At 40.6% G+C, this 27812-nt stretch overlaps 1 protein-coding gene across 1 annotated transcript in view; it reads right to left on the bottom strand.

The window, feature by feature from the left end:
* Positions 1–1332: 1332 nt before the first annotated feature.
* PRCP (prolylcarboxypeptidase) overlaps positions 1333–27812 on the bottom strand; it is a 148640-nt gene continuing 122160 nt past the window's right edge. The window contains exon 9 of the mRNA XM_064576832.1: positions 1333–2093. Within this exon, the coding sequence (XP_064432902.1) occupies positions 2069–2093 (25 nt within the window). The 3' untranslated portion in view covers positions 1333–2068. The remainder of the gene's footprint in view (positions 2094–27812) is intronic.

The raw sequence follows: 27812 nt of genomic DNA, 5'->3' as shown, positions 1-27812 counted from the left end.
ATAACAGTGTGAACCTATTTGATAAGGCTATTGTGAAAATCAATGAGCTAATACAAGAGGAAGTTCTTTGTCAACCATAAAGCTCTCTATATACATACATATAAGATATTCATGGCTTAGAAATTCTGTAGCCTGATTCACAAAATTGATCCTTATACATAAAATATCCATGTAGTCACTTATTCATTCAGACATTATTGACACCAACAGTATTGGAGCTAGGACTGGGAAATACAGAGATGAGAAGCCATGATCTCTTTCCTGATGGAAAGACAGACATGCAAACAAGTCATTATAATACAATGCAGTACATGCCTCAGTGGAAGTAACTTAAAGGTGCAATATTTGATGGGATCAGAGGACCCTCAGGTCTGCTCAGAAATGGCAGGGAAGCCTGCATAGGCAGGTAGCATTTGAGCTAAGATTTAAATGATGCATTCGAGTGTACCGAGCAAGCAAGCCATATCTGTGGGAACAGCCTGGGCAGAGGCATGGTCATATGAAAGTAAGGGTATTTATGGAAAACTACAGATAATAAGGCAACAAAGAACAACTTGTACTTGAAATAACTAGTACCTGAGGCCAAAATAAATCCTTAGAGCTTCCAATATCCAACTAAATTGTACATGGAGACCCCACCTCATGGTCTCAGATGCTTTCCCCCTTGATCTACTTTCCTTTGGGGAAGAGCTCTATCTGGGGTGAAATTAGTTTCAATAGTCAGTGGCCAGCTCCTGCCAGGCCCATCGGCCCCTCCTCCTACACCCTGAGTGAGCCACACTCACTTGAATGACTTCAACATCAATACATTTCACATCCTATGGGGCAGAGGGACCCAGCTCCAGCCTGCACGAGGGCCTCTCTGCAGAGCTTCAAACTAGAGCTCTTTTGCCCCAGTGATACCTAATGCTAAGCAAGTGGGATTAGTCTCCTTGGGAACCAAGCCCCCCAGGGGCTCAAGGGCTGAACTGCCCCAAACCGTTTGGGAGAATTGAGATTTCATATTGTTCTTTTACACTTGGATTTCAGGACATTACTTAGACAAAAGCCCACCTGAGAGCGGCCTCCTTTCTTGTGGGTAAATATAGCAGCAGGATCAAGAGCTGACTTACTTATTTTGTTTTCCTCTTTGTAACTTTAATCATACTCCCTGCAGGACAATCTTCATCCTCAGAGATGTCAGGAATGCACATTCATAAAGGGAAAAATAATTATGCATCTCTCTCTCTCTCTTCCCCCCATGCCAATTTCCCATAGCTATTTTTGAAACCTCAAATAAAAGAAATCAGTTCCTCAGTTTCACCACACTATTTATTAAGTATCATTTTCATCATGAAATAACATTACCTCACAAATTGTGCACACCCAAAAACATATTTCTTGTTTTCTTCCTCATCCTTTCCTCCTGCAAACCACATTCTACTAACACTAGATCTTAATGTCCCTCTTAAAATATTAGCTGTTATTCGGTTATCTATAATTGTAGAGCAAACTACTCCTAAACTGAGTAGCTAAAAACAAACGACATTTTATTATATCTCACCATATTATAGATTAGTAATTTGAGCAATACTTGGCTGAGTAATCCTTCTGGTCCATTCCACATCGACTATGGTTGGTCTGGAGGATCCAAGATGGTGTCATTCATATGACTGCCCCTGGGCCTATATATTCTGGCCTCTGCAACATACCGATCTAAGAATACTCAGACTTCCTATATGGAGGCTCAGGAATCCCAGAGACAGTGCCGCAAGTGGCCCCATCTGGCAACTCCCAGGCTTCTTATGAAATAGTCCCAGAATTTCCAGGATGTCACTTTCACTACATTCTACTGGTCAAGCAAGTCACTAAAGCCAGCTCAGATTCAAGGGGAGGGAAATTAGAATCCAACCGTCAATGGAAGAAATAGCAAAGAATTGGTTTGGTACATCTCTTGATCTCTTTTAATCTATATTGCCTCCATTTCTGTGTGTTCTCTGCAATTGGTTTATTGAAGAAACTAGTCATTGCCTTGTCATCTTTTCCACATTCTGAACTTGGTTAGTTGCATCCACCTCCACAGTGTCATTTAACATGTTTCTCTGGCTGGTTTCCTGTAAATGGGAAGTAGATGTAGAGTCTTGATCAGATTCATGTTCGATCTTATGCTGTAGTGTGCACGCACACACACACGCGTGCACACACACTATAGAATATATGCTACAATATGTATAATACTTTCATAATAACAATGCCAATATTTTTACTAATCATGTAATTACTACAAACAATTCTTTCTCTTTCCTTCTTTTTTTTTTTTTTTCTGCCATCCTTTTATCCTCCAAACATCCCACTAGTGAGGAACAGTCCAATTACTACGTTTTAAATTCACTTCAAAAATCCTATGTGGGTTAAGCGGCTGCCTTCAGCTCAGGTCAGGATCCCAGGGTCCTGGGATCGAGTCCCACATCAGGCTCCTTGCTCAGCGGGGAGCCTGCTTCTCCCTCTGCCCCTGCTGCTCCCCCTGCTTGTGCTCTCTCTCTGACAAATAAATAAAATCTTTTAAAAAAAATCCTATGTGGTTATGCCATCAATTCAACAAAAAGGTAGGTTCACTTGTTTTACTTTGTTTTATATAAAATTGCTTTATAAATCTTTAATTTTGTTTTATAATCTTTAAAAATTTACATTTCAAAGTTACAACTACACCACAAGACATATTCAGGAAGGGCTAGCTTCCATTGTAGCCCCTCTACCCTATTTTCTCCCCTCTTCCTATAAGTAATCATTGTTGTTTTGTTTGGGTTCAGTCTTATTCTTTGTTAGATAATCTTATTTTTATTATACATGCTTTCCTCTACCTTGTTTTTTTTTTTAAGATTTTATTTACTTATTTATTTGAGAGAGAGACAGTTAGTGACAGAGATAGCGAGAGAGAGCACAAGCAGGGAGGAGAGGGAAAAGCAGGCACCCGTTGAGCAGGGAGCCCAACTCGGGGCTTGATCCCAGGACTCCAGGATCAAGACCTGAGCCAAAGGCAGACACTTAACCCTGAGCCACCTGGGCACCCCTCCTCTACCTTGTTTTTTTTCACTTAACAATAATATATCTTCATTCATTTTCTTTTATAGTTGTGTAATATTCCACTGAGTGAATCTACCACAGTTTATTCAACCAGTGCTCTTATGATTAACTTAGTTGGGGTTCTTCCAGGTCTTTTATATTACAAACAGTGCTACAATGAATAGCTTCAATGAAAAACCAAGATCTACTAACTACTAGTCTGGTGCTCCTTTCATAATATCAGTGTAGTTATGGATTGCTTAGGATAAAGAGAAGAATCCTCCATACTAGAGCCAGTCAGGTATTTGTTTCAAAAGTTCTTATGAAGAGGGAAATGTAAAATGGAGTGAACAATCTTCATACACAATATCTGTGGTTGATTATTATAAGAATGGCCCTGGGGTGCCTGGATGGGATGGTTAAGTGTCCGACTCTTGGGGTGCCTGGGTGGCTCAGTCATTAAGCGTCTGCCTTCGGCTCAGGTCATGATCTCAGGGTCCTGGGATCAAGCCCCAAGTCAGACTCCCTGCTCAGTGGGAAGCCTGCTTCTCCCTCTCCCACTCCCCCTGCTTGTGTTCCCTCTCTCGCTGTGCCTCCTCTGTCAAATAAATAAATAAAATCTTCAAAAAAAAAAAAAGTGTCTGGCTCTTGATCTCAGCTCAGGTCTCAATTTCAGGGTCATGAGTTCAAGCCCCATATTGGGCTCCAAGCCCAGCATGGAGTCTACTTAGTAAAAGGAAAAAAAAAAAAAAAAGAATGGCCCCAGTGAATCACTGATCCCTGGTTCCCAACCCCTTTGCAATGTGACATTGGAACTCTTCCCATGGAGTTTATTTCTCCACACCTTAAATCTGTGCTAGAAACAGTACACAAGTTCCAGCCTTTGCAACTTTCAACTTAAGAGATTTGGCAGTTCCACTTTCATACTCTTGGAACACTGAGACCCCACACTATGAACAATCCCAGGAGAATCAAGTTACCCCTGATGACAGCCAGCACTGCGACACATGTCAGTGAGGCCATTTTGCACCCTCCAAACCCAGTTATGTCATCAGATAACTGAAGTCACGTGAGAGGTTCCAGGAAAGACCTGCAAAAGAACCATTCACATTGCCAACCGATACAACCGTATGAAATAATAAATTTTGGGTCTAAGCCAGTAAGTTTTGGGATGGTTTGTTATGGGACAAGTTTCGTGGGCTATTTGTTAAATAATAGTCTTCACTGTAGAAGAATAGCCCCACATTCCAATAAATCTTTCAAAGCAACTAATCAGAAAGCCTTCATTCTAACTGAACACCTTGGAAATATCTCTTGAGCAAGATAATCCCTGCCCTGCCACTTCAAATGAGATCATGGATGTGAAAGCACTTTGCAAATGGGGAAGCATTCTACTAATCTCTATTTGTCCAATTTTTTAAAAAATGCTATGAGCTTTCCAGAATATTGCCAAACCTGGGTAGCAGTACATGCATAAAATCAACATTAGATTCTCCTACCCTAGACGATCCCTACTAAGTGTTTCCTAAACTGTGCCCTCCATCCCGTGCTTGTCATCAAAGATTGATTGCTCAGGTGATCCCCAGTGATTTCAAAGGAAAAAGAGCTGAAACCATTTTGTGCACATATACTCTATAAATTTTTAAATTAAAAATTATGACTTTCATAGAAATCACAATTTATTCTTTATAATCACATCCTAGTGACTACACATGTATTACAAGGACTGCATATGTTTGTTCCAGCTAAATTATGTGACCAATCAGTTAATAGATGTGCTTTTCACTTCATTTTTATGTAATTTACACATTACAGTTTTTGTTGGTTACATTTTCATTCTCTTCGTTATTAATATAGTACACATCTGGATCTCAAATTTATGAAAGTAGATCAACAGCTTCAAAGCAGTTTTTGCAGTACTAAATTAGTGAGAAAAATATTAAAAACATTATATATTATATATAGTGAATAAGACAAATGAGAATACAAAATGTATACGCTGGCATAAATGTATCTGTGAGTATAATAATTTATAAAACACTGCAAAAGAAAAGAAAAAGGAAGAAGAAATTTGGAAACTAGCTGATTTGGGCCACAGAACCCAGGAAAGCTTCAGTATTTGAGAAAGCAAGAGTGAGGAGGGAGATTGAACGTAGGAGAATTGGTTGAAAGCCTGTGTAAGAAACAGGCTCTAAGATCTCTTCCCCATCTCATGCAGCCACAAAACAACCTCTCTTCCAGTTGGATTTGGAAACAACGTTTTTATTTCCTATGGAATCAGAACCAGAATGTTTCCAGTCTAGGGCATTCCTTGTGCAATGGAGAGTGAGCAATGAGATATCGTCCTGAAAACAGAGGATTAAATGAGTTTCCACATTATGAATAATGACCCTCAACATTATCAGTCAGTTTCTAGAATTTTTGCAGCAGGTTATCTACTCCTCAATCAGGAAATTGGAGTAGTCTTCTCTGAAGGGTTTATAGTACATGAGAAAAAATTGGATGGATTTCCAGTAACCTTTTTAGTTATCCACTCTTAAAAATAGTCATCCAAGGGGCGCCTGGGTGGCTCAGTCGTTAAGTGTCTGCCTTCGGCTCAGGTCATGATCCCAGGGTCCTGGAATCGAGCCCCACATCGTCAGGAAGCCTACTTTTCCCTCTCCCATTCCCCCTGCTTGTGTTCCCTCTCTCGCTGTGTCTCTCTCTGTCAAATATATAAATAAAAAAAATCTATTAAAAAAAATAGTCATCCAAGTTTCATCAGATATCTTGGCAACATCTTCAACATGGATGTCAGAGACAAACAAAACAAAAACCCTGGGGGATGATAATCCCAGAGGAAATTGACATTGCAAAGAACAAAGGAAAACTTCCATATAAATTATAATTAAAAGAAATAAAATAAGATTAAAGATACAAGAGAAAATATTGCAATCATGAAACAAGAATTAGATGATACCAAAAAAGGGAGGGGAATCAAAAATAAAGATGAGCTCTTAGAAATTTGTGGTAATACATTTTTAAAACTCAATAGAAGGATTGGAAGATAAAGTTGAGGAAATCTCCTAGTAAGAAAAAAAAGTCAGAGATGTTCAACATTAAGCCTAGAGGAATTTCAGAAAAGAGAAAAGACAAAATGGAGAAGAAAAAGACGCACACCAAAGCACATTATAAATTTTTAGAATATCAAGAAATAAAGGACTCTAGGGAAAAATAAACATCACGTACAAAAAATAAAAATGGTGCCTGGGTGGCTCAGTCAGTTAAGCATCTGCCTTCAGCTCAGATTATGATCCCAAGTTCCTGGGATCGAGTCCTACATTGGGCTCCCTGCTCAGCAGGGAACTTGCTTCTCCCTCTCCCTCTACCTGCCTCTCCCCCTGCTTGTGCACTCTCTCTCTGTCAAATAAATAAACAAAATCTTTTAAAAATAAATAAATAAAATAAAATAAATAAAAACAAAAATGGAATCAGAATAACATCAGACCTAGGGGCACCTGCGTGGCTCAGTCAGTTAAGGTTTCATCATTTCAGCTCAGGTCATGATCTTGTGGTTGTGAGATCCAGCCCCACACTGAGCTCTGCGCTGAGCCCGTGAAGCCTGCTAAGATTCTCTCTCCTCTCCCTCTGCACCTCCCTGCTCCACCGTTTGCACTCTCTCTCTCTCTCTTTCTAAAAAAAAAAAGAAGAAGAAGAAGATCAGACCTCTCATTAACCACACTGGGACTTGGAAAACAATGGAGCAATGATCTTAAAAATCTTACAGAAAATTATTTCCTACTTAGAATTCTATACCAAACCTAGTAATCACTCAAGCGTGAGTGTAGAATAGCAACATATTCAGACATATAATACCTTATAAAATTGTCTCTCAAGAAACTTTTCTCAAGGAACCACTGAATAATGTGCTTCATGAAAAAAAATAGAAGAAAAGAGTATCCAGAAAACAGGGGATCCATCATGAGATAGAATCAATAGAATTCCCTGGATGATGACCAAGAGAAGTATCACAATAATAACCATATAGCAGGCTGAGTGATGACAATCAATCCAAATTGAAACAGGAGAATGGAGAATTCCTGGAGGAGGGGATGTCTCCAAGAAAAATAAATGAAAGTAATAGATATACTTAGGTATTTGAGCATGATGGTGGGAGGTGGCAGATATCCTCGCTGCTTTCAATACCCCACACTTATTCTTTTTTTTTTTTAAGATTTTATTTATTTATTTGACAGAGAGAGACAGTGAGAGAGGGAACACAAGCAGGCAGAGTGGGAGAGGGAGAAGCAGGCTCCCCACTGAGCAGAGAGCCCGATGCGGAGCTTGATCCCAGGACCCCGGGATCATGACCCAAGCTGAAGGCAGACGCTTAATGACTGAACCACCCAGGCGCCCCAACCCCACACTTATTCTTACCTGACAGAGCCCACCTACTCCTGTGGAAGCTGGATATGACAGACAATTGTTACCTCCCTTTTAACTACAGCATGGCTTGAGATCCAATCTTGGCCAATGAGACATTAGGAGAAATTACTCTTGGGATTCTAGAAAGTCCCCCCTTTCCCATGTATCAAAAAGAAAGATAAAAGGAGAAAAAGGAAAGAGAGAGAGAGGAAGAAATGTTCCCCTTCGTGCCTTTGTTCATTTATAAGTGATACTTGGAGCTATGGCAGGCATCTTATAACCATGAGGGGGAAAGCCTAAAAAAGAAAAATCAACATGCTGAGGCTGGCAGACCAGAAATGTGAAAAGCACCAGGATCCTCAATGACATTATATAATGTCACTGAATTAACCAACCCTCAAACTCCCTATCTACAGACTTCTTTTCTTTAAGGTTTTATTTATTTATTTTTGCGAGAGAGAGAAAGAGAAAGAGTGAGCATGGCGGGGGGAGAGGAAGTGGGAGAAGCAGGCTCCCCGCTGAGCAGGGAGCCCAATGCGGGACTGGATCCCAGGACCCTGGGATCATGACCTGAGCTGAAGCCAGACGCTTAACTGACTGAGCCACCCAGGCACCATTTTTATTTTTTGTACAGGGCAGACGCCCTTTTTTTTTTTTTTTTAAGACTTCTTTAAGAGTGAGATAATAGGGGTGCCTGGGTGGCTCAGTTGGTTAAGCACCTGCCTTTGGTTCAGGTCATGATCTCAGGGTCCTGGGATTAAGCCTCGCATGGGGCTCTCCTCTCAGCGGGGAGTCTGCTTCTTCCTCTCTCTCTCCCTCTGTGCTCTCTCTCTCTCAAATAAAATTAATTAATTAATTAATTAAATTAAAAGAAAAAGAGTGAGATAATAAACCTCTTGTTTAGGCTACTCTTAGTTGGGCATGATGCTACTTGCAATCGAAAGCATTCTAAATTCTCTAAGAAGGTGTTATCCTTCTGTTAATGTGTTTAGGGAAGAATTAGTGAAATGTACATAGAAAACTAAGTCCCCGCCCCCCCCAAATAAGGCAGTTATTAACTTCAGGTAAAACAAAAAACTGCACAAGAAATTTCAGTAAAATATAAATGAACTGTGAAGAATACTTACATAATAATAGAATAATCATTGAATATGAATTTAACCCAACCTTGTGCTGGAGCTACATGGGGAGGACTGGGAAAAGTTAGAGGGACAGCACCCCACTGGTGGAAAAGGTCTAACTGTTCTATAAGCAACAGTTTCAGGGGAGGCAGCCTTTTGAGGGGTAACACAAAAGATAAAAGGAAGAGAAAGCAGAACTGGACAAGGAGAGCCTTCAGACTCCAATGCAGACCTGAGACCTCTGAAAGGAAAGAGGAAGCCAAGTCCAGCAGAGAGGGCCTCAGACAGTTCAGTGGATCTGACACAAGTCTCTGCAAGCCTGCAGGAGATGTCTGCAGCTAAGGTGACACATTAAAGGAGCACTACACTAGGCAGAAGTAGCTAGGCCTTTGCGTCACTGCTTTGTGCAGTCATCTTCTGAAGGGGTCACCTCCATGAGAGTGTGATCTCAGCTTGGAAGAGGAGGAAGCCTGAGCAAGCTAACACCTGAACACTACCACTTGCCATATTGGCATCAGCTAGGCAATGAGTCCTTTCTTGAAGAGGGATCTGGGCAGTGCGTCTCCATGTTTGTCACATAAGATTATTATGAAATATGTAGGTAAAAATAGAAAGAAGAAATAGTTTTTAAGTGTTTAAAGTGAGAGGGCGCCTGGGTGGCTCAATCGGTTAAACATCTACCTTCAGCTCAGGTAATGATCCTGGAGTCACGGGGTGGAGCCCCGCATTGGGCTCCCTGCTCAGCAGAGAGCCTGCTTCTTCCTCTGCCCATCACCCTGCTCGTGCTCGCTCTCTCTCTCTCTCTCCCTCTCAAATAAATAAATAAAATCTTTTAAAAAAATGTTTAAAGTGAGAGTCAGAAATAGGGATAATGCAGAAGAAAACCGTAATACTTTTTTCCTTAAAAGCCATGCACATACCTATTTTAATAACACATTAAAATCTAAATTTAAAAAGTAATTCTACAAGAGCTTTTTCATTTAGTTCACAATTACTTTATTCCAAATAGAAATTATGACACTATAATGTTAATTTGTAACAATGTCAAGGATATTTCTCAAGTGCCTTATCTTAGTAACATATTCAGTATCCTGAATAGCCAGGCCTAATCAGTAATTTCCAGCTGAGATATCAAGACTATTTTATGTTGAGGATAAGGTAACAGGATATTTAGGAATAGAACTGTGGTTTAAAGCAGCCTGATTTTTTCCTTTTAGGTGATGATTTTCTTCACTTACCCAAGAAAGAAACTAAAGGCATATTATTGAGAAATATTTCAAAACTATATCAACATACTGCAATGGAGTATTAAAAAGTACTTTCTAGAACCAAATGCAGCTAAAATTAGAATCGGAAGTCCATGCACCATTAATTCCCAAATTAAAATATTCAGGTATGTTATGCTTGTAAAATTAACATCTGATGGGATGTTGAGTTAAAAATCTCTTTATAATTTCTAGGTCTTTACAATTGGGCTGATAGTCATAGAAAACCAGATAGGTAGGTAGGTAGGTAGATGATGATAGATAGATAGATAGATAGATAGATAGATAGATAGATAGATAGATAGATAGAGAAGAGAAAGAGATCCTAATGTGAGCAAATTATGGCATTGGTTCAGCTGTTGTTAACCACCATGATCCCAGACTTATTTTTCTGCTCCATCTTCCTTAACGTGTTAGTTGTCATCCTTATTTGGGTGCAAGACAGCTGATTCACTTCCAAACATCACACCACTATTCCAAAAGGTCAAAGGGCCTTTTCCTCAGGAGGCCTTATGATTTTATACATAAAGGGAAGCCCTTCCCAGAAAAACATCTCATTAGCCAAAACTAGATTACATGCTTACCCTCACGCTACTCAATGACCAAGGAAAAAGATACTACCTTGCTTTGTTTAGTCCAATTATAATCTACCCCCGGAGCTGCCTTGGCATCTACACTTACTGAGATGGAGGGATCTCTGCCCAACACCCAAACAGATCAATGTTCTGTCTGCAGGGAAGAAGGGGAAAGGATGGCTGATGGGTATATAATGGATAAGATGCCTTGTTTGATCCAAATATCCAGAACTGTCTAACAGAACCAACAAACATTTGCTGTTATTCCCAACAAGCTATAATTGGGAGTCAGAATTTCTATACAGAATAAGCAAAATTACCTAATTATAGAATCTGACCTATAGCTGAAGCAATCTGTTATTGATCTGGATATAATCACTTCGGTGAAAGTCTGCATATGAGTTCATCATTACTTTTCTTTAAATTAACATAATGTATTATTAGTTTCAGAGGTAGAGGTCAGTGATTCATCTGTCTTATATAACACCCAGTGCTCATTACATCACCTTCTCCTTATTGTCCATCACCCAGTTACTCCATCCCCCCAACCTTTTTATTACTTTTTAAAGCTGTGTTTCTTGCTATAATCTAGGATTAATTTTTTAAAACTTTATTTCATTTACCTAAAATTGGTTTTCTTTTGGGGATGATGAAAATGTTCTGGAATTAGATAGTGGTGATGGTTGCATAGCTTTGTTAATATACTAAAAACCACTAAATCATACACTTTAAAAGGGTGAATTTTTGTGGCATATGAATTATATCTTAAAAGAAATGGTGGCATGCATGTGTGCTCAGTTCCCATTAAGAAGAAAATGGGAAAAATTACACAAGTCCCTGCATGTGGAATCTTCTTTTGTTCAGACTTCATTCAAATACCTGATTGTGCGTACCTCTCTTAGAGACTTCAGTTGGATCAGTGTGGAGCAATATCCATCAGGACACAGCATAAGGCTGCTCTGAGCCCACCGAGGTTTACACCAGAATGTGACAAGGGCAGACACCAGAGACACTCAGTGTCTCAGCAAGCCTGGGTAACTTGAGCAGCCCTCAGCCCAATATCCGGTATGCCAGACAGAAATGCTTAAAGACCTAGATCCTATTATATGAGGCTGAATTCATTCAATTAAACAGCTTAAGCAGCTCGGATCAGCCGCTGGAACACTTCTCTGCGCAGTGCTAAAACAATGGCCTAAGGGGCAGCTGAAGTTTGTTTTCTCTTGTGTGAGGCCAGCTGGAGTTGCCTAGCACATGGCCAAGCTGGGGAGGGCCAACACAACATAATTGCATTAAACCTGCCTGTTCTTTCCGGAAAGCATGTCCTGACAGCATCAAGGAGGAAATGAATTACAGGGGAGATTTCAAGTCTTAGGATTCCACACCTACCTTTCAATCTCCCTCCCCCAACCCCTCAAAATCACTTTTATGAAAAGAGAACCTGAATTCAGACTCCCCTGCTTAAGGCTTCTTTTACTAAACTATGTTTGGTCTTTCCCCATCATTATTAAAGTGACTTTTGTCAGGCGTATCATTTGGGGTGGCCAAAAACATACCAGATTATATTTCTCTGTGGCAGAATTAGGGTATCACGAATTCCATTGCACTTTCTGAGAATCCTATTCTGCTTTCAAATGTTAACCTTTCTCAAAAAGCCCTCCCAGGTCTTTGTTACCACCAACTCAGGCTGCTCTATCTCCTTCCCTCCTGCTTTCCTGATACTTAACCTCAATCTCTTTGATGGCACTTCTTTCTTCATTCATTCATTCACTCACAAGCATTTATTGAGCATCCACTGTACATCTGAAGCATACTGGGGACCTTCAGTGTTCATTTAATCCTCACAATAGCCCTTTCAGATAGTTAATGTCATCCCCATTTTACTGAAGGCACCTAAAGTCACAGAGTTTAGGCAACTTGCCGATAGTCAAAGAGCTGGTACGGACAGCATCTACCTTCAAATCTAAATCCACTGTCCCCATGCCCAGTCTGCCGTGAATCAGCTATTTGTGTACTTGACTATCTCTGTCACTTAAGAAATATCTTTTGGGGCCTACTATATGCTAGGCACCATCCTACGCACCAAAAGATACATAATTAAGTCCTGGTCCTAAGAAAACAGACATATTCCCAACGACTTATCTGAGTCTGACTGTCATGTCAGTTTATTCATTCAGCAGACATTTGCTGAGCACCTGCAGTATCCTAGGTCCACCATGCTCTCGGCATGGAGAAATGCCATAGACATGCCTTCTGTCCTTAGGACAGTGCTTGAACAGAGGCACAAGCAGATTGTTACTGGAGCACAGAAGGGGAAGAAGGCTTCATAAAGAAGATGCCATTGAGTTGTGCCAAAAAGGATAAGGAGTTTTGGTAACTATAATTCTTTAAGAAGGCGGCGGGGAAGGGCATCCTAGAAAAGTCCTCATGGGACAGGACATGGAGGTATAAAACTGCAGGGTAGCATCAGGGTAATTGTGGTAGTACCATGCAGCTGGAATATAGGGTGTGAGGCAGGGAGTAGAGGGAGATAAGATCAGAAAGGGTACCTCAAACGCTATGAATAGGAGCTTAGACTTGATTTTATGAAAACTGAGAGAACCACTGGAGATTTCTGAGCAGAGGAGCTTATTTATCTTTGTGTTCCATGGCATGTGGCACACTGCCTTGTCCATGGTAGCAGTTTTTATCACTTGTCACTTTCCTGGCACCAGAGAAGACTTTGGCCCCCAAACTGATGCCATGCTCTGTTTACAGAGGAAAAATAATGCCCATGCTCTTGTGTATAGCAATTTTCTTGCCAGCCCCTCTGCCAAGTCATCCCAGGTCTGAGAGCAATTTTTCTCTTTTATCCAAGGCCAAATTGCTGCCTCCTTCATGTTGTTGTCACTGCTACAGACTCTGCTAATTTCTCCTTGGTGAACAGAAGCTGGTCCAGTGGAAGAAGCTCTAGACTGGGAGATTTAAGGAACCAGTGTCCTGATCCCAGCTTTACAAGTACTTAGAGTGTAACCTTGGCCTATCTCTCAGCTATAAAATGAACAGATGATCTCTACATTCCCTTTCAGACTTAAGAATCTTTGATTTTAGGGGCACCTGGGTGGGGCAGTTGTTAAGCATCTGACTCTTGGTTTCCGCTCAGGCTGTAATCTCAGGGTCCTGAGATCAAGCCCTGCATCAGGCTCTGCACTAAGTACAGTCTGCTTGAGATTCTCTCTCCCTAGCCCTCTGCCTCCTCCCCTGCCCCTCTGTACATGCTCTCTGTCTCTCCGTCTCTTTTTAAAAAAAGATTTTATTTATTTATTTGTCAGGGAAAGAGAGCTTGCAAGCAGGGGGAGTGGCAGGCAGCGGCTCCCCGCTGAGCAAGGAGCCCAATGTGGCACTCGATCCCAGGACCCTGGGATCATGACCTGAGTCAAAGGCAGACGCTTAACCAACTGAGCCGCCCAAGCATCCTAAATAAATAAATTTTTAAAAAAAAATTTTTTAAAGAAAAATAATCTCTGATTTTAAATGCAGGGTCAACATGCCTTTAGCTGGGCCAGATGGTAGCTATATCTACAAAGTTCTGCTTTACCATGTAGCAGAATAATTTTCTGTGGTTGTAATTTGTTTTATTCTCCCTGTACTTTGCCTCATATCTCCATCCTCCACCAACTCTTTGCCTATTCTAGAAGGTTGCTAGGATGTTTGCACCTATGCCTCAGGAGAGTTTTGTGTTGCTAAGCAAAAGCAGAAGTTCCTACAGAAAACCCTCTCTGCCAGTCTTTGAAAGTCTAAATGCACTGAGGATAGTAGGCTATTTGTCCCAAATAGGGTCCAGAGAGAAGGGAGCACTTTTCAGAAGAGAGAGGCAGGAATGGCAAGATTGAAAACTTCTTTCTTAGGATGACCATAACATTAATTTTCCAAGGGAGTACATTTTGAGAATTAAAGGTAACATTACTTATTAATAATTACACTGGAAGCACACACATAAACCAGGATGGTCCTAGGAAAACTGCATGGTGTTGTCACCCTACCCTATTCCAACATTAAATCCAAGCAGAATCATGGCATCGTGAATCACTCTCCTACAGACATCACTAATCAATCCTCACATTCTTTCCACACAGCCCAGATGAGCTTAGAAATTTCTCAGCATAGTACTCCTGACACTACTAATCCATCAGTTGTGGCCATTGAGTCGAAATCTCTTTATTACAGGTAACCTTGTAACAGAAATCAGACATACTGGAAATCATGATCCTCTGCCCAGATCGCCTCTGGGAGCTGATGAACCCATTCCCCAGCTGCTGACTTTACTGTCTGCTAATGGCTGGCAGCTAGAGCTCTCACCAAGCATTGCCCACAGCTGAGGGAAACTGCCTTGCCCAAGGTCATATCCTTCCCCAAGTGCACCAGAAACCAATGATTGGCTGATGCAGGGTTACAAACGCCAGACCCCGCCCCTCCCACCACCTTGCTTCAATTTGAGTCAAGCTGAGAGCAGGTCAGCTTCTGCCCAATCTTGACTTCCTCTCTTCCCTAGGGATGGGGAAGAGAGTCTCCCTCAATCAACCTTCAGCACACAACTCCACTTCAAGATCTGTTTCCAGGGATCCCTATCTGAGGAACCAAACTACCTCTGTGCTGCTAGTAAGAGGTAAACCCCAAAATAAACTTCTTAATTTTGTATCTTAGTAAAATGGATCAGTTAGTATTTATTTCTTGTTCCTATATTTAAATGATCTCAATTTAAAAGCTGCCCTAGAAAACACATGCCTCTTCACTCTTCGAAATCAGGAAAGTGCGAGTCCTCTCTTTCTCTGGTCTCTAGTGGAGGAGACAGAGTTGCTATGTGGTTCCACAACAGTAAAGTGGGACAACACTTTTAGGGAGAGAGGAGACCTGGGTTTTAGTTCTGGCTTTGCCAATGACTCCCTATGATGTGGGAAAATCATTTCATTTCCTCTCTCTAGGTGGGTCCAAATTTACTTGTCTATAAAATATAAGGCTTATCAGAAAAGTTATGAAAAACTTAGAAATGAGGCTAAAAAGTGAGTCCTGCATTCTTTCAATGTTATGCAGGCACAAAGACCCCCCAGAGATTGTCTAGGGTAATGAATTTAATTTTTCTCACCATTTGCCAATAGTTGAAGATTCCAGATTTAGTAAAATTACTTATTACCTGGTAGAGTTTTGCCTAGTAGATATGCAAATAATTTCTATTCATGGAACCACAAAGATTTATAGCTCAGTTTTTATGTAACCAGTAAACATACCATAATATTGCAATAGTATATACCTGGCTTTTGAAATGTTCTTTGAACCAATCATAACATCTTAATGGTTTCTTTGCTAATTCATGAGTTAAATAGACTCTTTTACATGTGGTTCATTTATATTTGCCTGAGAGTCATGATTTTACCTTTTTAAAAATTATACTTCATCAGGCTTGATCTGCTCCATGATGCTGAAAGAAAACCAATCCACATGGGGTGTCTGGGTGCTCAGTGGGTTAAGTGTCTGACTCTTGATCTCACCTCAGGTCTCAATCTCAGGGTGGTGGGATCAAGCCCTGTGTTGGGCTCCATGCTGGTTGTGGAGCCTACATATAGTAACAAACAGACAAAAACAATCCACACAGCCATTTTGATAATTAGGGGATCTCATGGTATCTACACAAAGGATTCCTTTCTGTAGAAATCATCTGGACTGTGTTACCCTTAGGACAGTAGTTGGCAATACCAGAGTCACCAGAACCACCATCCCTTGACCACTGTGTGGCTGGGGTGAAGGCTGGGGAAAGAGCGGCACAGCCAAGGCTTAGTGAGAGGGAGTTTCCCAAGGTTTCCCAGGTCTGAAAGGTATGCACGTTATGTATCATCAGCGCTAGGATTCAAACCCAGGCCTGTCTAGCACTCTAGAAAGCCCATAACTCCCACTCTTCATACCATCATGCCGTGGCTCAAATGCCTGTAATCCCAATGTATACCACATATGCCTGGCACCTAGTAGGCAATCAATGTATATCCCATGAAATTAAAAATTTTTAACTCTTCCTAGTGACTAGAACTTCAATATTTCTAAAGGACCAAATCTACTGATGAGCCTCACTTCAGAGCACTAGAAAAGACAGACACTCGGGAGCCAGACAGGCCTCCGTTCCATCTCCTCATTGCCATTTAGTGGCTAATTAGCAGTATAGCCTTGAACCAGAAATGAAATCCCCATGAGCCTTAGTTTCCTCTCCTCCTACATGTAAATAATCTTCATAGGCTTCTTATGAGGATTAAAGTAGAAGAAAGAAGGTGAAAGTACTTAGCACAAGACCTAGCCCAAAGGTGCCCCCACCCGCAATGGTCTTTTGGTCTTTCCTTCCCTTCTCAGAAGACCCTGGAAGGCTTTGAGGCCTCGGCTGTTTGCTGCTTCTACCAGCCCCCACTCCAGGCACACAGTGATCAAGGGATGGGAAAATCCCTCTGTTCAAACAGGTGTCACTGTTCTAAACCTACAGTCTCATTTCCTGATCGTGTCTTAATCTGCTCGTCGGTGGTGAAAGTTGATTTCTTGCACATTCTTATATCAGTGGGAATTTCTGCCCTTGGCTGACAGGCATTATGGGCTGGCTTTGACATACAGCCCTACAGGGCCTGAACAGCCCCTATTCTTTCCCAGTCCTGAAAGGGAGCTTTGTGCCAAGGATTCATTAAACTGCACTGCACAGCCCCTTCATAAATGGGGCTCAATAATGAACAGTCGATTTAACTGGAAAAGCTGCTGGAGCTGTTAAATTAAAGGGAAATAAAGTGCATTTTAGACTCAGTCTGCCAGAAGAAATGGTGACCTAAAAGGAAAATCTTCATTTTTATTGAATTGACGTTTTTAAAAAGTTTAAAATGTCCAGGAAGCTTCCTTGTGACAGGCAATGAGACATAAAAGCTCAGAATGCAGGCTTGAGATAGAGGTGCTTTTTATGCACCATCGCAAAGTGTGTCTTGAGCTCTTAAATGGTACAAAAGAATGATCTCATTTTGAGAAGGAAATATGAGGAGACTCTGCAATATATCACAAGAAGTGTTGTTTGTTTGTTTGTTTAAAATGTTTAAAGTATTTTAAGATCAAGTTTTCTCCTTCATTCTTGGAACATTCAAAGGACCAAGAACCATTCTTTTCAGTTTTTCTGCTCTCTTTCAGGAATAAGAACTTTCTCTGGGAGGAATCCAATTGTTTCTCCTCACGCTACACCTTAGAGTTATATATTTGATTTAAGTATCGTGCTTTGACATCTGACTCAGTAGTCCCTCTTTTAGGTCTGAGATTTTCGGAAGTACGCATAAGTGCTCCAAAGAATTTTCTTTTCAACTTCTTTTTCTGAGTTATATAACTTCCTGGCATGGTGAGAGAGAATGTCTACTAACATATGCTGGAATGTTATAGTTTCCAATAATTCTCAGGTGCAAGAAGCAAAAGCCACTGTGCTTTGGCAGATAGATTAACCATACTGTGATCTTAGCTTTTCTCCACTAAGCTGCTGTGAGCTGGGAATTCTTCTCAACATGCTTCCCTATCCTTCATGTTTCAAATCTTTATATAGAATCTGCTCCTGGGTATGTTACAGGCTTCACTACCCTAGTGAAGGCCTTTTCTGGTTTTCATCGTTAAGCATCATTTGACCGTCAAAAACGACAATCACTCATCACAGGGAATTTAAAGAGAAATCTGAAAGGCAATGTGAAATAAATAAAGGCCCACTTCCACCCTTATTGTTCAGGGTCACTGGAATCCAAACACAGATTTTCAGTTGCAAAGCTGTATAGAAAAGGCAAAACTTCTTTTTTGAGAAGTTATATGCTCTCTTTCTGAAACCTACTTTTTCATTTGAATTCTAAGCCATCGATTTAATTTTTTAGGATTCTGCATTAGGCAATTCAAAACCACCTTGAGAATATCCTGAAGTTGAAAAAAAACAAATCTGTGCATGTATTCATTTTAAATAGTAACTATGGTGATCCAGTAAATAGTATTGTTTTATTCTTCATTCATCTACCACTAATGAGTCACAGTCAACCAATATAAATCATGGGCTCTCCACACCATGAAATTCTGGATTCATAATAAAACTGCTGCCTATTTTAACAAATTCTAGAATGGACCTTGGTCATTGTGAGCCCTGATAGTTATTAGGGTCTACACCTGCATCAGAATAAACAAAGTTTCATTCACCTTCCATTAAAGATCTCCAGACTCCAAAATGGCTATGCCATCCTGTGTGGATTGTGAGGACTATTACATTTTGACATTTAGCAGTGAAATAAATATTCATTAGAAAATACATATTAGACCAGTCCAACTTTTACATGTGGCATCAGTCATTGAAACACACTGTCCCAGTCATGACTTATTCCTACATAAGCAAACATTAAACTATTCAAAAGATATTTAGCTTAAAGACGGAGATAAGAGAATTTTCTGAATCTGCACAGATTTGACTACAGCCAGACTACAAGTTAAGGAGAATGTTACTATGTTACAGCTTATCTAAAGGAAAATGACTGGGAAAGCAATGGTGATCAAAATCAAAGCACAGGAGGAAGTATGCTTCTATAGGATTCAGAACATTTATTAATTCTTCTATTCATTTTAATGAATAAAATCTTATGTGCTTTTCTTTTTTCCTACAAGTCCATAATATTTCTGAGGAAAGGAAAGAAGTTATCCACAGTGTCTAACAGGAAGTGTGACAGGTAGAGATTTAATAACTATTTGACAAGGGAATAAAAGAAAGAGAGGAGGAAAAGGAAGATAAGGAAAGAGAAAAAAGGGAATGTGAGGCAAGGAAAGGAAGATGTTAGCCCAAGGAAAATTAGAAACAACATAATAGCTTCCTTCACATATTTAAAATACATCATTTGGGGAAATGATTAGATTTATTGTTTTAGAAACCAAATAATTTCACCAAGAGCTATAAATAGAAAGCTAAGAGATTTCTGGGTCCTAGCTATAAGAAGTTGCTACCCCATTCAAATAAGTAAAAAGCTGAAAAATCTGAAAAATCAACAACTCTTTTTAGATCCATAAGAGAAATAAGGTCACAGGGCAAACCCCCAAAACTGGAAGGACAGGCAAAGACAGAGAATCACACTTACTGGAGCAGAAACATCCATGGGACCAGTGCTGGGGTAAGATAACCTGAACTGTAATTGCAAAATGCTGGGGTCAGTGTAGAAAAGCCTGATAGATAAAAACTTCAGGGGGACCCTGTCATCATGGGATTCCTCCAAATTTTGTATGTTTTAGTTCCTGGAGGTCTACCAGTTCTCACAGTAAATAATGAAGGAAAAAATCCCCTTGTGCTTCTAGCAGGGGCAGCAGAAAAAGAACCACCTTGAAATATTCCAGAGCATTCTGTTCTGAACAAGGCCTGCCCTCAGGAAAAACTAACCAGAGCCTGACCTATCTGGAGAAGGAAATATCCAACTCCAGCTCACATGAACCATCTTGTCCCTCTTGAGGGGAGGAGAAAAAAAAAAAAAAGAAACCGAGAAGCACTTGTGAAGTTCATTGTCCCCAAAAAGACTGAGCCCTAATCATAGGTCTATAAAATGCTTCCCCTCCTGCCACACTTCACCACCTCATTACTAAAGTCCTATTTAGTTCCTTTTACTCAGTATATAATGTTCAACTATCAAGAAAAATTACAAGGCATACTAAAAGGCAAAAACAGTTTGAAGAGACAGAGCAAGTATCAGAACCAGATTCATATATGGCAGGGATATTGGAATTATCAGACCAGGAATTTAACTATGATTAATATGTTAAAAGATCTAATAATAAAGTAGATAGCATGTAAGAACAGATGTGTGATATACGCAGAGAAATGGAAATTCTAAAAACAAACAAACAAAAATGCTAGAGATCCAAAACACTGTAATAAATAAAGGATGCTTTTTCATCCTTGCAGTAGACTGGGCAGGCCAAGGGAAGAGTCTCTAAGTTTGAGAATATCTCAATAGAAACAACCAAAACTAAGTGACAAAGAGAAAAAAGACTGAGAAAAAACATAACAGAATATCTAAGAACTGTGGGACAATTACCAAAGGTATAACACAAGTATTGAAAATACCAGAAGGAGAAGAAAAAGGAACAGAAGAAATGTTTGAAACAATACTGACTGAAAATTTCTCCCAAATGAATATTAGACACCAAATCACAGATCCAGGAAGATCAGGGAACAGCAAGCAGGATAAATGCCAAAACAAACCAAAAACTCACTTTGGGATATCATTTTCAAGCTACAGAAAATCAAAGATAAAGAAAAAAACCCACAAGAAGCCTCAGGGGTGGGGGGAAAAACCCCTTACCTATAGGGAAGCAAACGTAAAAATACATCCAACTTCTCACAAACCATGAAAGCAAGAAGACGGTAGAGGGAAATATTTAAAATGCTTAAGAAAAAAAACACCAACCTAAAATTCTGTACCCTATAAACTTATCCTTCAAGTGAAGGAGAAATAAAGACTTCCCCACACAAAGAATCATTGAGGGAATTTTTTGCCAGTAGATCTACCCTGCAAAAAAAATGTTAAAAGAAATTCTTTAGGAGAAAGAAAATAACATAGGTCAGAAACTTGGATCTACATAAAGGAAGAGCAAAGGAGAAGGAATAAGTAAAGGTAAAAAAAAAAAACACAACTTTTATTTTTCTTTTTGTTTTTAAATTTTTATTTTTCTTATTCTTAACTGATCTAACAACAACAGCTTGTTCAAAAAATAATAGCAATAATGCATTCGATATGTATGCTATGTATATGTTATGTGCGTATATATATGTATATGCTTATGTACAAATGAAATGAATGTCAGCAATGATACAAGGGACAGGAAGGAGAGGTTAGGATTAATTTGTTTATTATAAGGCATTTATGCTACACATAAAGCAGTATAGTATTTGAAAACAGACTTGGATTAGTTGTAAATGTATATTGCAAACTCTGATAAGCTAAGAAAAGAGAAAAAAATGGAATTATATAAAATACTTCGGCTCAGGTCATGATCCCAGGATCCTGGGATCGAGCCCTACATCAGGCTTCCTGCTCAGCAGGGAGTCTGCTTCTCCCCCTGCTCATGCTCTCTCTCTCTCTCTCTCTCTATCTCTGTGTCTTGAATGACTAAATAAAGATACTTAAAAAAAAAACACACACAAAAAGGCAGAAAAAGAGCAGACCACAAAAAAAAAAAAAGGGAACAAAGATTAAGGGCAATAAATAGAAAACAGCAATAAATATGGTAGATAATCCAACTATATCAATAATCACTTTGAACGACAATGGTCTAAATGCATCAATTTAAAGACAGAGGTTGTCAAAATGGATTAAAAAATAAGACCCAACTTTATTTTGTCTACAGGAAGCCCACTTTAAATATAAAGCACATATAGATTAAAAGTAAATGGATGGAGCCTTTTCAGATGGCACTGAAGCTAGAGAAGGAAGCCCGCCTAAAGCCGAAGCCAGAGCAAAGGTTTTGAAGGCCAAGAAAGTGGCGCTGAAAGGCGTCCGCAGTCACACACAAAAAAATCCACACATCACCTACATTCTGATGGCCCAAGACACTGTGTCAAAATACACGAGGCAAAAACTGATAGAACTGCAAGAAGTGGATAAATTCATTATTAAGCTTGAGACTTCAACACCCCAGATCCAGCAGGCAGAAAAGCAGTAAAGACATAGTTAAACTTAACACCATCAATTGAATATAATGAACATCTATAGATTACTTCATCCAACAACAGCAGAATGTGCATTCTTCTCAAGTTCACATGGAGCATTCACCTAAATAGGCCACATTCTGGGCCATGAAGCACACACCTTCACAAATTTACAAAAGAAATCATATAATGTCTTCTCTCAGACTACAATGGAATTAAACTAGAAATCAATAACAGAAAGAGAGCTGGAAAATCCCTAAATGCCTGGAGATTAAACAATGCATTTCTAAATAACACATAGGCCAAAGAAGAAACCTCAGGAGAAATTAAAGAATATTTTGAACTGAACATGAAAACATAATCTTCCAAAATTTTTAGGATGCAGCAAAACCAGTGCTACAAGGAAATTTATAGCATTGAATGCATTTATTAGAAAATAAGAAAGATCTAAAAAAATTTTTTTAATTAAAGAATTAAAAAAAGAAAACAAGGAAAATCTAAATCAATCATCTAAACTTCCACTTTAAGAAACTAGGAAAAGAAGAAGAAATTAAATGCAAATTAAGCAGACTGCAGAGCAGGAAGAATGTGAATATCAGCAGAAAGAGCTGGAGAAATTCATCTACAACTCCACCATTACCAAAAGGCAACAGAGTGCAGGAGGTGTGCCAGGAGGAATGCCTGAGGGCTCCCCTCATGGTAGAGCTCCCCAATCTGGTGGTGCTTCTTCTGGGCCCACCGATGAAGAGATTGATTAAGCCAACCTGAGCATAGGTGTAGCTTTGTTCCACACAGAACATCAAGGGACTCAAATTTGTAGTAAATTCCATGACAGTTTTTGGTTTTATTTAAGATTTTATTTATTTATTTGACAGAGAGAGAGATAGCGAGAGCAGGAACACAAGCAGGGGGAGTGGGAGAGGGAGAAGCAGGCTTCCCGCTGAGCAGGGAGCCCAATGTGGGACTCGATCCTGGGACCCTGGGATCATGACCTGAGCCGAAGGCAGATGCTTAACGACTGAGCCACCCAGGTGCCCCTCTACGACAGTTTTAAAGTTGAGCAGCTATAGGGCGCCTGGGTGGCTCAGTTGGTTAAGCGACTGCCTTCGGCTCAGGTCATGATCCTGGAGTCCAGGGATCGAGTCCCGCATCAGGCTCCCTGCTCAGCGGGGAGTCTGCTTCTCCCTCTGACCCTCCTCCCTCTCATGCTCTCTGTCTCTCATTCTCTCTCTCTCAAAAAAATAAATAAAAAATCTTAAAAAACAAAAAAATTTAAAGTTGAGCTGCTATAGTAAATAACTGGACATTCTTGATACTTAAATATGGAATATGTGTGCAGAGAAAGGAAATAACATTACACTTACAGTACTATATTGTGGAAAAGACAATGTTTTAAATAAAACTATACTTAAAATTGGCACCAAATAAAACAAACAACCCACAATTCAACCACAAATTTTTACTATATTTAGATGTAGTTGTCTTTTGTTTTCAGGATACAAGACAAAAATATGAAGGTGTATTTCCCTGGGGCCTAAATGGTGTTAATTATGAAAGCAGATGTTTGAGAGTACAAGCACCAATGACCAAGTGACAGTGCTGTCTACATGATTTTTAATAAATGCATTTTTGTATGTGTTTGTGATATGTGATGCCTCTGAAGTGTGGGACCCAGGCAAGGACCCATCTTTCCCAAATATTTTAGATATTATTATTATACCCACTTAAAAATCTAGAAAACTGGACTTCAGTGTATCAGTCAGCATAAAATACTGTTTGAAATAGAAACATCTATAGATAGTTCAAGCAGAAATTTAACACACAATTTGTGAGTCTGCAAAATGATAGGAAGGGCTAGGGCATGGAAATAGAAGACTGCTTTCTCTGTTTCAACAAAAAGGGGGAAACTGGAGACAGATATAGTTGGGCTTTGTTTTGGAGAGAGTGGGTATAGATACGTAGATCTGATGCACAGAAGATGAAGAAGTCCCCAACCAATGGCTTCTTTTGGTCAATGAAACAAGGAGGCAGCTGAGAAGACAAGCAGAGTGAGGAAAGAGGCTTGAGGAAAGAGAAAAAAGTATGAAAAGCCATTATGGAAAATGGGTAAAGGAGCACATTCCAGGAACCTGGTATGACTGCCAGACAGTGTTTCAGGTTCACCTGAGGTTGTTAATCATAAATTTATAGGAAATATGTCTAATTACATGCTCTTTTATTTTCACGATCTTTGCCAAGTTCCTTCTTTGGTTTTCAGCTCCACATTCTAAAATAGTGACGATAAAAAAGGTTATCTAGTAATATCATTTTGTGAAACATAGGACTTGTTTCCACCCTAGATATGGCACATATATAGTCCCAGCCCAAGCCCATAGCCCATCAGAAAATACCTCATTCTCCCAAAGTTCCTCTCCTTTCAGCACCTCTTGACATCCTTCTTCTAACCCAGACCCCCTCAGAGCTCCCAGCCCTGAGCTCTAATCAGAGATACCATAGGCCATGACACCTAACCCCACAGCAGAGGTAAAGTAAGTCTCTTCTGCAGCCCCACCCATAAAGGGGGTCCATCCCAAAGTTGGAGGAAGAGGAAGTTTGAAGAAAGGGCCTGAGTCAGTGTCACATGAAAGATTCTACTGCACGGAGGAGATGTGGAAGGAGAGAGCTTGCTTCTTGACAGGAAGAGGGATGAAAGAAGACAGAAGGAGGAAAAGGGGAATAGAACACTAGAGGTTAAGGTAAAGGAATTATGGTCATTAAAAGCTCTGGAGGCCTGTTTGCCAGGATTCTGAGGTAGGAAGTGTCTTCTTAGGCATTTCTCTTTCATTTAATCTGTGACCCCTACATCAATGGTCTTCAAACTGGAGTGTATATACATCCGAGGGTATAAAAAGGCTCTTCAAAATATTTGGATAGGGGTAATGGTAACAAAATGAATGTCCATACCCTCAAATCTCATATGTACTCTTTCTTTTTTTTTTTTTTAAGATTTTATTTATTTATTTGACAGAGAGAAAGAGACAGCGAGCACAAGTAGGCAGAGAGGCAGGCAGAGGAAGAGGGAGAAGCAGGCTCCCCGCTGAGCAGAGAGCCTGACTCAGGGCTCGATCCAGGACCCCAGGATTGCTACCTGAGCAGTAGGCAGACACTTAACCAACTGAGCCACCCAGGTGCCCCTCATATGTACTTTTTCTTAAAATTGATTGGGGAGGCTTATTTCCCATCCTGTCTCTCACAACTGTCTTTATTTTAAAAAGAGGAGGGAGGGCCACAGCCTCCCTTCCTCTCCCATTCCTTTTTCCTTTCCCTTTCTTGCCCTACCTTTCTCTTCCTGAACAATCTAGTCCTGAAGCACCCAGGAGAGGCAGACCAGAGTCAACATGTGTCCTGGCAGTGAGACAGGGTGGGGTATAGAAGAACTGAAGTAAGGTGTCGGTGCCCAAGCAGCAAAGGGATATCAACCCATGTGTCGGCCTGACATGGGGAAGGGGGGGGGTCCATGGAAGGGAGCTCCCTGTGAGAGTCAGAGCCAGAGCACAGTGAGGAATGGGGTATGACAGCTCAGAGCCCAAACAAGAGAAGGAGGCATCTATGTGGAGGAGAGGCCCAGCACAGAATATTGGAGAGGGTTGAGGAGGGCATTCGTGTAGGACAAGGGGTAACGACAGTGATGAGAAATTGGCTTTATATAGGGGGACTGATCAAAAATTAAATATATTAAGGATCAAGAGCCAGGATTCTTACTTTCAGAGAAGAGAGTTACAAATATTCAAAGGGGAGGGGCACTAAAATAAGCCCTGTGGTATTGGATTAGAACTGGAGGCTTTGATGTGAACTTACGGGTTTTAATATATGTAGATAAATGTAGAAATAAATAGACATAAACGTGTGTTCCCTAGTCCTGTCTACTGGGAAGAACTGGGAGCAGCCACAGGCCAATAGCAATAAACATACTTTGCACTCAGATCTTGACTCCTTGGATAATTAGCTGATTCTAGTACTGAGGAGGGAAAGTACGAGATGAGCCTGGAATATCTCTTTGTGCCAGGGAAAGGAAATGCTCCAAGAATGATGGAAATCTGTCAAAAGGACTCAGAAGCAAGCTTGGAGGGATTCCCACTGATCAAATAGAAAACAATTTGAGCATCAAGATAAATAAAACTAAAAACCATGAGTCCAAACAGATATACTTAGATAAACAGATAAATTAAAACTTTGATAAGAAATTGAATATTTACATAGCTTTAAATTACCTCCCCACAAAATACGTATTATACGTAAAGTAGAAAAGAGGAGGAGCAAGATGGCAGAGGAGTAGGAGACCTGGATTTAGACTGGTCCCAGGAATTCAGCTGGATAGGGATCAAAACATTTTAAACACCTACGAAATCAACAGGAGATCAAAGAAAAAAATAGCAGCAACTCTCTGAACAGAAAAGCGACCACTTTCTGGAAGGTAGGAAGTGTGGAGAAGTGAATCTGAGGTGATATACGGGAAGATAGACCGCGGCGGGGAGGGGGCATTTCCATCATCTGGCTACCGGCAAGTGATAGAGCAGTGGAGCACAAAATCGGAACTTTTAGAAGTCTGCTCCACTGAGGGATGTCACTCCAGTGGCTAAGTGGGAGATGGAACCCTCTCAGGGACAGTGTGGTCTCAGGACCCTTGGGGTCACAGAAAGACTGGGGGTGCCTGAGGGCAGCAGAGCTCCCAGGTATCAGAGCAGGGAAGCCGGCTGCAGAGATGGAACCGAGGAGTGGGCTCTCTACTCAGGGTTGCCATAAACCATGATCCGAGGCACAGTCGGGCCACTGCTCTTCAAGCAGGGACCCAACAATTGGCAGATCGGGGGAGACTCCCCTTCCACCCCTGGGAGAAGCGGCGCAGAGCGCACTGCAGGGATCTGCTGGGTTTGGAGACTCCACATGGGGTCAGGTGCCAGAGATAGAAATGCACGGTCACAGGCCAGGTGGGCACGGAGAGCAGCCAGAGACCAGGGATACAGGAGTGACTGACAGCTTTTCTCTGGGGGCGCACTGAGGAGTGGGGCCCTGAGTTCTCAGCTCCTCCTCTGCGGTGGAGATTGGGAGGCCGCCATTTTCATTCTCGTCCTCCAAAGCTGTACAGAAAGCTTGCAGGGAACAAAAGCTCCTGAGAGCAAACACGAGCAGATTACTTAGCTCGGACACAGCAAAGGCACGGCACTTCCGCCTCTGGCAAAGACATTTGAGATCCACGGCAACAGGCCCCTCCCCCAGAAGATCAGCAAGAACAGCCAGCCAAGACCAAGTTTACCAATGAGAACGGCAGAACTCCAGCGCTAAGGGAATACCGCACATAGAATTCATGGCTTTTTTCCCATGATTCTTTAGTCTTTCAAAGTTAATTTTTTTTAACTGTCTTTTTTTTTGTTTTGAATTTTTCTTTTTCCCTTTTTCAACCAACATCTTATCAATCCCTTTTTTTTTTTTTTAAAGATTTTATTTATTTATTTGACAGAGAGAGAGACAGCGAGAGCAGGAACACAAGCAGGGGAGTGGGAGAGGGAGAAGCAGGCTTCCTGCCGAGCAGGGAGCCCGATGTGGGACTCGATCCCAGGACCCTGGGATCATGACCTGAGCCAAAGGCAGACGCTTAACGACTGAGCCACCCAGGCGCCCCTCAATCCCTTTTTTAAAAAATATTTTTTATTTTTCATTTTTAGAGTCATATTCTCTC

The sequence above is a fragment of the Mirounga angustirostris genome, unplaced genomic scaffold (assembly GCF_029215605.1).
Source record: "Mirounga angustirostris isolate CCGP_5_RB_7025 unplaced genomic scaffold, mMirAng1.0.hap1 SCAF_13, whole genome shotgun sequence".
Classification (NCBI taxonomy): Eukaryota; Metazoa; Chordata; class Mammalia; order Carnivora; family Phocidae; genus Mirounga; species Mirounga angustirostris.
The sequence above is the reverse complement of the archived record's forward strand: the minus strand, read 5'-3'. Positions and strand labels throughout refer to the sequence as shown.